The 13,047-nt window shown below is 43.7% G+C and overlaps 1 protein-coding gene across 13 annotated transcripts in view; it reads left to right on the top strand.

Annotated features, from left to right (window-relative positions):
* The first annotated feature begins 4,147 nt into the window (after window positions 1–4,147).
* celf2 (cugbp, Elav-like family member 2) overlaps window positions 4,148–13,047 on the top strand; it is a 224,327-nt gene continuing 215,427 nt past the window's right edge. For all 13 annotated transcript variants that reach the window (XM_034225887.1, XM_034225894.1, XM_034225896.1 and 10 more), the window contains exon 1: window positions 4,148–4,357. In XM_034225887.1, the coding sequence (XP_034081778.1) occupies window positions 4,305–4,357 (53 nt within the window). In that variant the 5' untranslated portion in view covers window positions 4,148–4,304. The remainder of the gene's footprint in view (window positions 4,358–13,047) is intronic.

Genomic DNA, 13,047 nt, shown 5'->3' on the forward strand with positions numbered 1-13,047 from the left:
CAAGTAAAAAAATCGTTATGACATCATAAAGTGGCCAAAATCTGATCAGCTCATTTTCAGACAGGTTTTTATATAAATGGATCAGGAAAAAAAGTGAGCGAATCTTTTTTCCTGAAATTTTCAGAATCTCTTTACACAAGGGGACACATGTTGATGTATACAAGACAGGAAAAAGTGGATTTTGCATATTAGGTCCCCTTTAAAATATGTAATTGCGCTAATCACAATGATAATGCATGATAAACCACAAGTTTAAATATACTACTTAGGAAGATAAAACAACTACTTGGGCATTTATAGTAGAAATCAGAGGGTTTTTGACTTTAGGGTTTCTCAATTTTTGGAATGAGGTCCAATGTTAGCTAAAGCATCGACAGAGCCTCTATAATGGAGAGCCGCTGTGCTTCCCCCCCCCCCGAATAATGTACGCTAAACGTATGCTCGTATTCATATTGCAAGGATTATATGTTCCTAAAGTGGTGACTGTGTCCGCTAGCTCACAATCCAACTTCAAGAACTAGCTAGCTTAAAAAAAAAAAACTGTAAACAAGGACTCTCTACGAACCCTGAAGTGAGTATGGAGCAATACATCACTTCATTTTATTTTCAAGGAGGTCCTTTGTAATGATCCCCATTGTCTTCATTTGCTAATTGTAACATCTGTACTGTTTTGTATTGATTATTACTGTTCTTACTTCTTGTCATTTGCTGGATTGTGACTTGTTTGCAATAAAAAGATTTGTAAAAAAAAAAAAAGAGAACTAGCTAGCTTCAGCAAAATGCCTTTCCTCCCTTTTCACCACACCTAGTGCAGATCATTTGTCACTGATTGTTGTGCCGTAACAGTGAGGTAGTGATGGTTCTTTCTGATGTCCAGTGGCCTCCAATCAGTGCAATACATGTAGCTTGTGCCACTTTCGCCACTTTCTTTGACTTTTCACTGCCACAGTGTAATGGTTGTTACCGGGCAGAGTTTGGGGTGGAACTTGGTAATGTAATTAATTTGCGTTCATTTATTTTAACTTGTAAAGGTTTCCACATTGATCGCAAGTTCAACATTGACAGCCCTTATTACATTACGTTATATGTCATTAGGCTGATGCTTTTATTCAAAGTGACTTGCAATCGTTCCATTGCGTAGACATGCCTACGGAAGCAATTTGGGGTGGAAATGCATTGCCCAACGACACTTACTGACATGTTGACTTGGGATCCAACCGCTGAACCTCCGATTTACACTCCCCCCAGAGCCATGGTTGACCATGATTAAAAAAACAGACATTAGGTTTGACAACTTCATTTATTGTTTGTCTTTACCGGGCGGGAGTGGGCTTCCATAAACACGCCCTTTGTATGCCTACAAAGTATTTGGGCAAAATATGTTCTAATTGTTTCTCTGCAGTATTATCACTTCAATCTTTATTTTTTTTGTTTGTGTTCAAATTCATATAGTTTTAACCTAAATAGTTTTTTAATAGATGTTGTAAGGTTCTGTATATGCTATTTGAAGCAAACTTTGATCAATGAAAAAGCCAAACGAGGGACAAGAAGTAAAAATCTACAAAATGTGCAATTTTTATGTTACATTTCATGAATTCAATTGAAATAACCGCAGTACTTTTCCCACAAAGGTTCATGAGAACTCTTTAGTTGAATAAATACAGATCGTGTTCACACCGGAATAAGTCCCTGGGGAAGGATTAGGCATATGAAGCCGCTGACGTCACTTCTTCTTCTTCTGCTTTGGGTTTACTGGCAGGCCGCAAACAACTTCACGGCGTATACTGCCACCCGAAGTCCCCCGGCCGGAAGTCCCCGGAGTTGGGGACTGGCTTCAGTAGAAGCTGCTGGGACTCCCAGCAGCTTCTACTGAAGCCTTCCGAGTAAATCGCCAGAACGCCGATACCTGCTCATCTCCACCGCACCCATGTTTTCTTTTGTGTTGCCATAAGTTAGTCTCTCTGCGTTTGTGCGCTGGGCTAATGCTAATGCTGCTAAAGTGAGGATAATAAAATGGCGGCTTCACAAAACTATTTGGGAGTTTTACGGGCAAGGCCGGATTAACCATATGGGCAACCTGGGCCCAGGGGCCCTTGAGCAAAGAGGGCCCTCAGTGACAAGATGAAAAAAAAAAAAAAATACTATTTTAATTATAATTTTTTTTCGGCCACAACCTCACTCATCATACATTGTTTTAAATGACACTCACTCTTCGCCATAAATAACACAGCTTTTCTATAGGGTCAAATTAATATATTTTCTAAACCGTCTCTGTATAGCCTACTGTAGGTCTCACTCAAGCCCCCAGGAAGTGCGCCGGACTCTGATGAGAATATTCGTTGTGGCCAAACGGCAGTACTACACCTCCGTTAGGTTGCTGGGCCCGGAAACACTTTTTCCCATTGATTTACATTGGGAAAGAGTGGTCTGTAAATCGTTGGATAATTGTTTTTAAACTACCCAGTATGAACGTTTGTATAGCCCTTATTAAAACATTCGGTCCTCAAGTTGTAAAATGTGCTAATAACATTATTCTGAGAGTTATTTTCCTCAGCATTATGAACGCGCATCCAACCCACGGGACCACGCTGCCCGGCACGTTCGTAACTAATTAAACTCCTTGTGTACTTGTACAGCCAGCCAGTCATATTATGGCATTAAGTGGGGTGCTGCTCTGAGGTTTTGAGTGATATTACCTAGGTATTCCTGAGCCATAATGTCTTGGGATCTTATCCATTGTATCTTTGTCTTGTGATTTTTTACTAAAAGGGCAAAAGGCTAGACCTACTTTGGTTGAACTATGTGGCTGCGTCCCTGCTTTTGACAAATAGGTGTGCGATTTGACATGCCAGATTGACTGAAAATTCTAAATATTGGTCATGTTGGTATGATTGGGTAGGCGTGGTGTTACTTGTTGGTACGTGGGTTGGGGTGGGCCCATGAGCGCTCAGTGCCCAGGGGCCCCTGGAGGTACTAATCCGGCCTTGTTTACGGGGCGTGGTTTGCATTCCGCACAGCCAATCAGACATAGGAACCTTTTTCTCCCACGAAAGTCCCTGCTCTCTAGCAGGGACGGAAAAGGGGGTAAAAAGGTTCTCATGAACTAATTTGAGTTCTGGCTCTTTTTGGTGTGAACGCAACATTTCGGAACTAAAGTGGGAAAAGTACTGCGGTGTGAACGCGCCTCATGTAACTATGTTACTTTTAAGGCATCATAGACTGTAATTGTGTTAAGCAATGACTCATTTCATCAGGCTGAAAATAACAAAGCACTTGTGCCATACCTTTGACAGCTTTGGCAGAGACTTTGTTCTGTTGTCCCAGACAATTATCTGAAACAGACACACTTCTCACACACTTTTTCTCTTTCCAACGGGGCTCATCTGTTATTTTCCCAGTGAGCAAATAGATAGCAGCTCAGAATAGGTGGGACGCACCTGCCGCCATGTCTAGGGGAGGAGGAACAAAAAACACAACAGATATCAACAGGATGTGGTGGTGTCAGACAGGAAGTCAGGGCGAGATGATCTGCAGGGCTGTGATGATGCCTCAGAAACTGCAACCCACTCTGACCATGGATGTATAAGACTCTGACCAGCAGACTGAATTAATTTTATTTTGTATAACTTGTTTCCAATGAAATTATCATGAATGATTTAACAGAGCTGTGCTATATATTTGACATGCTTTATCAAGTGACTCCTGATCAGCTTTAGTTGAATAATAAGCTATTTTATTTTTGAAAGGGTTTCATAGAGGTGGACACTTTTTACAGTGTGCGAACCCTAAAATTGCTCGCCAACCCAATTCCCAATACCTTCATCTACTGTACATTGCTGCATTTCCATCAGCAGCAGCAGGCTGTGCGCGAGAGGGACCGGAGGAAGCTCGGATACGCGTGTGCAGAGCGCAGGCTTTAAACGGGAGGGGGCGGAGGGAGAGAGAGAGCGAGAGAGATAGGAGAGGGAAACAGAGATAGGGAGAGAGCGAGAGAGAGAGTGCGAGAGAGAGTGCGAGAGAGAGAGAGAGAGAGAGAGAGAGAGAGAGAGAGAGAGAGAGAGAGAGAGAGAGAGATAGAGAGAGAGAGAGAGAGAGAGAGAGAGATAGAGAGAGAGATAGATAGAGAGAGATAGAGAGATAGATTTGACAGCGCTCATCACCCACTGAACAAACCAGGACGGGTTGCATCCGAGCAATCGCTGCCATTCGCACACGGAGTTTACAGCCTTTGCGCCGCTTTTTCTTTCGATCTTTTTCTGCCGCACCCCTTCCCTCTCTCCCGGTGCTGCCCAGCAAAGTCGACCATGGTTTCTATAATTTCAGACCTGGACCCTCTGAAAAGCTGGAACGTGTTAAGGTAAGCGCCCGTGTCAGTTTCGTAGTAAACATGGTGATAGCGGAGAGACAGAAGTGGGGTTTTGTGGAGGGAATAAGGGTGGGACGCGGTGCAGGCAGGAGGTTGCCTTTTGCCTTTCTGAGCTCTGGCGCGTAATTACGCACGGTTTGCGCCGTTTGGCTGTAATGTCCAGCGCTCTGTGTACTTTCTGAGCCTCTCTCCCTCTTCCCCCTTCTCGCTGTCATGAGGCTGACGCATGCAAGCTGCTCCGTGTCTGGGTACATCTCTTTAACCCCGGCATCACCACCACCATCTCCAAACTTCCATTCCAGTGTAGAAGTAGGAATAACACTCATTTATCACCACCACTCCCTCCCTCCATATCCCTTCCTTCCCTCTCCCCCCCCCCCACCCCCCCATGCTGATTCGGTCCTTCAAAAATGTTTGCCAGAAGAAAAAAAAAGTAAGCCCCTCCAGGAATGTATCTTGAAACATTTACTCATGGCTGGTTGCCTGCAGCACGGCGCGTTTACAGACTGTTACATTTTATCTCCCCGAGCTGCAAAACATGTTTTCAGCAACACATCCATTTAGTGCTTTGGCAGGAGGAGGCGGTCCTGAGATGATTCACTGAACCTCCCATGAGGTCAAAGGTGAAACTTTTTATTGCTCTCCTTGTCTCTAGTGAGCACTCTCCTTTTTGTCAAACAGCTATTAGACTCATAGGCAGGATATAAGGCTCTACAAATCACTATGAATACATCCACTGTCATTAAGCATCTCTGCGGAAAAGCCCATGAATTTAAAAAAGCTGGATTTTGAAAAAGGCCTTGTCCCTTGAATATTTCAGCCACTTGATAAATAAGTAATTATTCCCTCGACGGACTCGGGCGGCAGCGGCGGGGACTATTGCAAATTCTATTTTAGAAACGGGGGAGAGGAGACTGAAACCCTCAAGACCATCACATTATTATTTTAATGCTGCCTCTCCCTACTTTTATCATTTGAACCCCCCCCCCTCGCTGCCCTCCATCCCACTATCATCATCCACAAATCCAAAATAGAAAATGAGTGGAGTAATGTAGAGCAGGCATATTTCAATGACAGACTAAGGAGGGGGCTAAATGATGTCATTTCCAAATGTGGTGACCATCCTCAGTGAGAAATAGGACATGCATCTGACCTCACACACACACACACACACACACACACACACACACACACACACACACACACTCATTCATTCATTAATAGCCACAGTACATACTTTCTCTGAGCACACACTCTTCTCCGCTCAGTCTATTTGCTCAACAAGGACACATCTCCTGGTAGCATTACAAACGTCTTTGACTTTTAGCTAATTTTAGCAGAGCTAGCGAGTTAATAAATTAGACTTTGATCATTCTGGTGCCATGGAAGCCACGAAGTCCAAAGGTCAAAAGTGAGGTTGAAAGTTAGAAATGGACAAATATTCTGCAAACATTTGCCCAGAGTATAAATTCTGTTGTGGCATTTTGAGAGGCTCATTAGTAGTTAGGATGGAAGGAAGCAAAAGGAGGAGAAAAAGGAAGGATGAAAGGAAGGAGGGTTATTTAGCTCCCCTCTGTCTCTCCTTTATTAAACCTTTGTTATTCCAGATAAGAGGCAGGAGCAGCTGTCCCTCTCCAAAGACGGCACATCTTAATAAAGAGCAGCTTACCGCCGGCCGTCACTCACACTCTCTTGGGGTCACACACACACACACACACGAACAGCTACACACACACGCACAAACGAGCACTCACGCCCACAAACACACTTCTCAATCATTTATGATAATGAAGCTTCTCGTCACCGCTGTGTGTGTCGCTCTCTCCGTAATGAGACTCACCTCCGTCATGCTCCGACACACACTTAATGCACACACACACACACACACACACACACACACACACACACACACACACACACACACACACACACACACACACACACACTCATATCATAAACACAGCGGTAACAAGAAAGGTGTGTGTTGTTGTTTTCGAGCACCAGAAGCAGTTGAACAAAGGGGAAGCCATGAAGGAGCGTAAACACTTGATTTAGTTAGATATCATTTTCTTAATTTTGAATTTTGACTCACGATAACACAGCTGGATTTGAGTGACAGAATTTCATCATCGTTCTGGTAAATAATATAAAAGAGACATTTAAAACAAGGACATTATGATTGAGATGAAAGATGAGCCCTCACTGCTGTAACACTATTAGGCGGCATGATATGCACATTAGCACAATTAGCTGATTAATGCAGCTCCGTGGAATTTGATTTGCTTTAAATGCAATAAAGAGTTAATGCAAGTGACAAATGTGTGTGCATGCATGTGTTAAAGCCAGTGGTATCTGATCAGCAGCGGGGTGTGTCTCATGCATTCACTATCTGCTATCTTATATCACACACACACACACACATGCATGTACACACACTTGCAGAGGATGGATGTTTGAAATCTGTCGGTGCCTCTCACAGTGCACGTCACATATCTGAAGTGCAGTTCAGTTATGCCATAATGAGAAACAGCATGCATATTAATTCCATCTGATTACATCCAGCTACACACACACAGACACACACACACGGCGAGGTGCGTTCTGGATTCAATTAGGGCGTGGAGAGAGGAGCGCTCAGGTTTTTATTCTATTAATGTCTGGTTAAATCAAGGCTGGGTGTTCAGAGACAGGAAGATAAAAGTGTGTCGTTAAAGAGAAATGAAGTTTAAATGCGTATTTTTGGGGCGAAATCTCCACCGTCATTCCTCCGCTGCTCCCTCTATATCTGCTTTCACCGTCATCCAATCATCTGAATCCTCACGCACAGGTGCACCGTCCTGCAGTTTCAGAGGAAAAGGAAGAGTCTGAGAGGTTGAGAGCGGGACGGGGGCTTGACCTTTGACCCCGCTGTGTTGGTTTGAATTAATCCACTTAAAGAGTTGGTCCGCTTGCATTATGTGTCACTTAATATCCCGCCGGACCGCGAAGAGAGACTCAAATCCATCCGCCTAATTACCAGGACCACTGTTGGAATCTTTAAATCCCCTCTGATAGCGTGTGTGTGAGAGTGTGTGTGTGTGTGTGTGTGTGTGTGTGTGTGTGTGTGTGTGTGTGTGTGTGTGTGTGTGTGTGCGCGTGTGTGTGTGTGTGTGTGTGTGTGTGTGTGTGTGTGTGTGTGTGTGTGTGTGTGTGTGTGTGTGTGTGTGTGTGTGTGTGTGTGTGTGTGTGTGTGTGTGGTGTGTGTGTGTGTGTGTGTGTGTGTGTGTGAGAGTGTGTGTGGTGCTAAGCCAGACCCTTTTCTCCGCTTGGGATTATACTGGTTTAACTAAAGGTTTAGAGTGAAAACATTTTTGGTAAAAGCCGTTTGTGATATTTCCCCCCGTGAAGTCTCTGTTTTACCTTTCAAATTGGAGCATTTTCAGGCTTAGAGATTAACAAAGTTTAAAGTGTTTTTTGTCATGTTTGAAAAAGCTGAAAGGCATGTTTGACTCGCGGTTCACCGATGCCAATATGTTGAAGACATCATGAGAGTAAAAGCATGTATTTAGTTTGAAAATCAGATATAAAATGCTCCTCTCCTTCCTTTCCATCCCTGTATTTCCGATGTAGGATTAAGCATTGTTTGGTTGTTATTTTAGACAGTCTCTGTTGCCTCCCTGTAGATCCGCGCTCTGACTGCTACTGAATTTGACGCATGATTGTGAGTGATGACGTGTTGCAGCCTGTGATGTCCCAGCAAGCTATTTCCAGGGATTTATGCTGGGAGGAAACACCTGAGAAGCCCTAAATGTATGTTGCTGTTCTTCGGGTGTCCTCAGGAGCAGGGCTTTTCTGTGTGGGGTGCGTTAGAGGATGATATTGGGGAAAACAACAGAATTAGGACATGGACTGTGAATGTATCCTCACAATTTGAAAAGCAGATCAAAGTGTAATCGTCTTTGGGGAAACCCTTAGTGTGGGGTCAAACTGTGTTATTAAGTTCAATATTTTTTATTTTCAGGAGTCATAATATAATATAAAGACCGTAAAATGTTAGAAATTATTGTTTTTTTTTGTAACTTCTATAGTTTCACCACCTTTCTCTTTTATTTATAGTGCTTTTGGGGACCAGTCCCTAACACGTTTATCAAGATTTTCTCCAAAAATATGTATCTTTCAAATTGCAAAATATCATGCTTAAATATCAGGAGGTATCAGTAAGCGATGTTTCAACCTTAGCTTTGGTCGGGTTTTGCCAAATGACGCACCACAAATACATCTTTCATATAGCTACCGTGCATAGATGCAAATAACAAGTTTAACTGAGAGAAATGGCATCAGGAGGGAGGCTCTACTCAAAACTGAACTCTCCACTTCCCACAGCTGTCAATCAAAGTATTTGTTCACGGCTGAGAACAATACTGCATTGAGCATCGGAGTGACGGAGGCGTGAGGGGCGGGCGGGAGGAGAGAGAGAGAGGGAGGGAGGGCTGAATTCCTTCAAACCCCTGGAATCAGCGAGAGATAATTACACAGTTCAGACCAAAGTGCGTCACCGAACACAAAAGAGACGGGAGGAAGATGACAGACAGGAGAGGGGAGCGGGGAAGACTAGAAATTACAGGAGAGGGGGGAACAGAAGGAGATAGCCGGAATCACCCAGGTGTGTTGTTCAGCAGAAAATTGTCTATATATAGTTTGATATTGTTCCCGAAAATTCCGACGTTGATATAAAGTTATATTTATATTAAAGGTAAATGTAGTCCTTAAGTGAATTTTTAAGGAACTTCTATTGCCACTCGATATTGGACTTTGTAGTTTAGATTTCGTGCTTTAAAAGCTTGGTATTAGTCTGCCTTTTCAAGTATATTTCAGTTGCAGCGGTACATCGTGCTCAGAGTGCTCACAGGTTACAGTGTGTGTGTGCGCGCGCGTGCGTGCGTGTGTGCGTGCGCGTGTGCTATACAAGTGTTCTTGCCTGTCATGGCAGATACAGGTGCTGCTGTTTTTCTCTTCTTTGTTCAACCCGAACAAAGATCAGCTTAGTGAACACCAGCCGCTGGGATTTAAAACACAACTGTAGCACACACCTGACATGACAAGGTGCTTATGTGTGTGTGTGTGTGTGTGTGTGTGTGTGTGTGTGTGTGTGTGTGTGTGTGTGTGTGTGTGTGTGTGTGTGTGTGTGTGTGTGTGTGTGTGTGTGTGTGTGTGTGTGTGTGTGTGTGTGTGTGTGTGTGTGTGTGTGTGTGTGTGTGTGTGTGTGTGTGTGTGTGTGTGTGTGTGTGTGTGTGTGCGTGCATACAGCATAGAAACAGTGAGCATGAGCTAATATGACTGCATGTGCAAATCAAACATGTCAAACGTATAAGGAAGGCCAACTTTATCCACACATTTCTTTTTGCTTTTTCTGTATATTTACCAATTTGTTTGTGTTGCCTCGTGCTGGTTTTCTTCCTCTGCTTTATGTCTTTGTATTTCTTTATTTAACCAAGCATTTTCTACTAACTGATGTCTTTTCCTTTTTCTCTTTTACATTTTTTTAAGAGGTCCTTTGATCCATCTTCTATCCAAACTTGAACTGCTCAGTGCATCCTATACATTAGCCTTTGCACACATGCTCTCACACACATGCTCTCACACACACACACACGCACACACACACACACACACACACACACACACACACACACACACACACACACACACACACACACACACACACACACACACACACACACAAGCACACACAAGCACACATGTAATGCCATTGGCCCAAAGTGACAAATCTGTTTAATAATGCACCACCTGCAGCACCATACTCTGTCTCTATCTCTCTCTGTTTCACCAACCTTCACTGACACACAGATACGCACACACACACACACACACACACACACACACACACACACACACACACACACACACACACACACACACACACACACACACACACACACACACACACACACACACACACACACACACACACACACACACCACACACAGAGGTATAGAGCTTCTTTACGAGCCAAGCCGTCATGAGAATAAGACTGTAACAAAGTACAGCACTAAAATACAGCCAGAGGGAATGATTAGTGTCCGTGTGTGTGCGTGTGTGTTTCCCCCTGTATGAGACACTATTGCCTTTGTGCTGTATGGCTTAAGAGACACAGAAGTAAAGAATATAGACTTCTCCACCTTCTGTCTTTACATCTCGTCTTTTTCTCTTTCTGAAATTCCTCCACCTCTCAATCGCAGATTCCTTCCTCTCTTTTCCATGCATGAGTTTATTCCCCTCCCCCTGTTTTCCCTTGCAGTGATCCTCTACAAGCATGTAACCAGAGGGGGGGGGGGGGGGAGAGGAGGAGGATGAGTGAGAGAAAGAGGGAAGGATAGAGGGGGGGGGGGAGAAAATATCTTGTCTGAATAAATAAACAGCTTTTGCTTGCAACCGAAACGGAAAGCTTAGCGGAGAAGAAGAGGGGAGGAGGAGGTGAGGAAGAAGAGGGGGGAGGGGAGGAGAAGAAGAGCAGGAGGGATGAAGGGGTGAGAGTCAGCGGAGGAAAGGAAAACATTGGCGCTCTGCCCGGTAAAAAAAAAGTGTGTGTGTGTGTGACTGATGGAAGTGAAGTCAAGAAAGACAAAATGCAGACAATGCATGACCAAAAACTGACCAATCAGAGCCAGTGTTAATTTAGCAAGGATGACTTCAATAGGTCAGACTAAAGCTGTCCCAAAGGAAATCATCATTCTTCATAGAGAGTATAGAGAACCTCATAAGTTGGTGATATTTACTATTAAGCCGCTTAATAATGCAGATATTGGCTTAATATTAAAAAGCCATATTTGGTTCCAATGGGACATTTTCATGACCGAAAGAACGAGATCGCGGATACAAGCGGCCGAGATGGGATTTTCTCCGCAGGGTGGCTGGTGTCTCCCTTAGGGATAAGGTGAGAAGTTCGGTCATCCGGGAGGGACTCGGAGTTGAACCGCTCCTCCTTCGCGTCGAAAGGAACCAGTTGAGGTGGTTCGGGCACCTAGTTAGGATGCCACCTGGGCGCCTCCCTAGGGAGGTGTTCCAGGCACGTCCAGCTGGGAAGAGACCAAGGGGTAGACCTAGGACCAGGTGGAGGGATTATATCTCTTCGCTGGCCTGGGAGTGCCTTGGGATCCCCCAGTCAGAGCTGGTTGATGTGGCCAGGGAAAAGAAAGTTTGGGGCTCTCTGCTGGAACTGCTACCCCCACGACCCGACCACGGATAAGCGGGAGAAGATGGATGGATGGATGGATGGGACATTTTAATGTTCCACAGAGAAAATATAGATTTTTCTGAATGAAGTTTGGCATACAAAATAGCCAAATGTAAAACATGCTGAATGGTGGCATGAAATTCGGACCGTCAGCACCTTCCTTCCAGAAAATGTCCCAATGAGCTTTCAGAAACCCGCGTCAGTCACACTGCAGAGAGAGGGAAACATACAGAGAGCTTGAGAGGGGGAGCTAATGAATTATGGGTAAATTGAGAGGGAGTCTTTTCCTCCTCCTGGGTTATGGAAGTGTCACGCTGCGAGTGTTGCCATGCAGATGGTGACCCTGGAGGGAGGGAAAAACGGAGCGAAGCAGAAAGTGAAAATAGAGAAGGATGATTGTTTTTGTATTCATTCAATATAACAGAGCAGGAAGTACGGCTGATTCACTTCAGAGGGTTCAAAGTCATCTCTAATCACAGTCATGAACACAACTGGATGAAACCAGTTTGAGTTTCTACTAACATGAAAAGATAGATAGCAAATGTAATATTGATCAACAGACAACCCTTATTTCTTAGTGAGCGCTACTACCTCCATTTAAAATGCATGTTGTGGTTTTTTCTCCTGCATTGTGAGCCTCTATGTTGCTTATTTTTAATGATTTATTAATTTATCTTTTTTTTTAATATATAATGTTTTCTGTTTTTGGGTGAATCTGAAACATCTGTCGAGGCAATAGAGATGAAGGATAGCCTCTTAATAATAATAATAATAGCTTAGATTTGTATAGCTCCTTTCATGGGACCCAAGGTCGCTCTTCTCTCCGATTCAGCAATATTTAATAATGTACCCTGTGTCTGTAAAATAAACCCACATATACATAGGAGTGTTGGGGTCAGAGGCTGAAGCTCTATGACATCAACATATAGGGTACTGGCAAGGGGGAAGAGATTAACCACAGTAGGAATAACAAATTGGACTTGCAAAACTCAATGTATGCCATGAAGTAGATCAAACACACACACACACACACACACACACACACACACACACACACACACTGAAAAGGGAACAGCGCTGCAGGGTGGAGTCCAGATATCAGGAATTCTGTATGATGTAACAACCAGAGGAGATTTGCTCCAGACTTAGAGTCGTTTTGTCTGAGTGAAAGAAAGGAAATCCCCTTTTACATTATTGAGAGAGTTTTACAGGTTCACTCCATTCCTCGTTTCTGAGACCAAACTCATGACGTTATGTTTGTTATGATGTCAGACTCTTTGTTGCCGTGCTGATTCTCTAATAACGCCCTTAAAGAGCAGATCATTTTGCTTTAAGGCTTACTTTTTAACCATTTGCTTTTAATGGTCAATTCCTACTGGACGCTTGTCAAACTAAAAAGTGCTAAATATTCAAATGTTGTATTGTTAACTGCACAATAGCTGCAGC

This window comes from Gymnodraco acuticeps, unplaced genomic scaffold (genome assembly GCF_902827175.1).
Source record: "Gymnodraco acuticeps unplaced genomic scaffold, fGymAcu1.1, whole genome shotgun sequence".
Classification (NCBI taxonomy): domain Eukaryota; kingdom Metazoa; phylum Chordata; class Actinopteri; order Perciformes; family Bathydraconidae; genus Gymnodraco; species Gymnodraco acuticeps.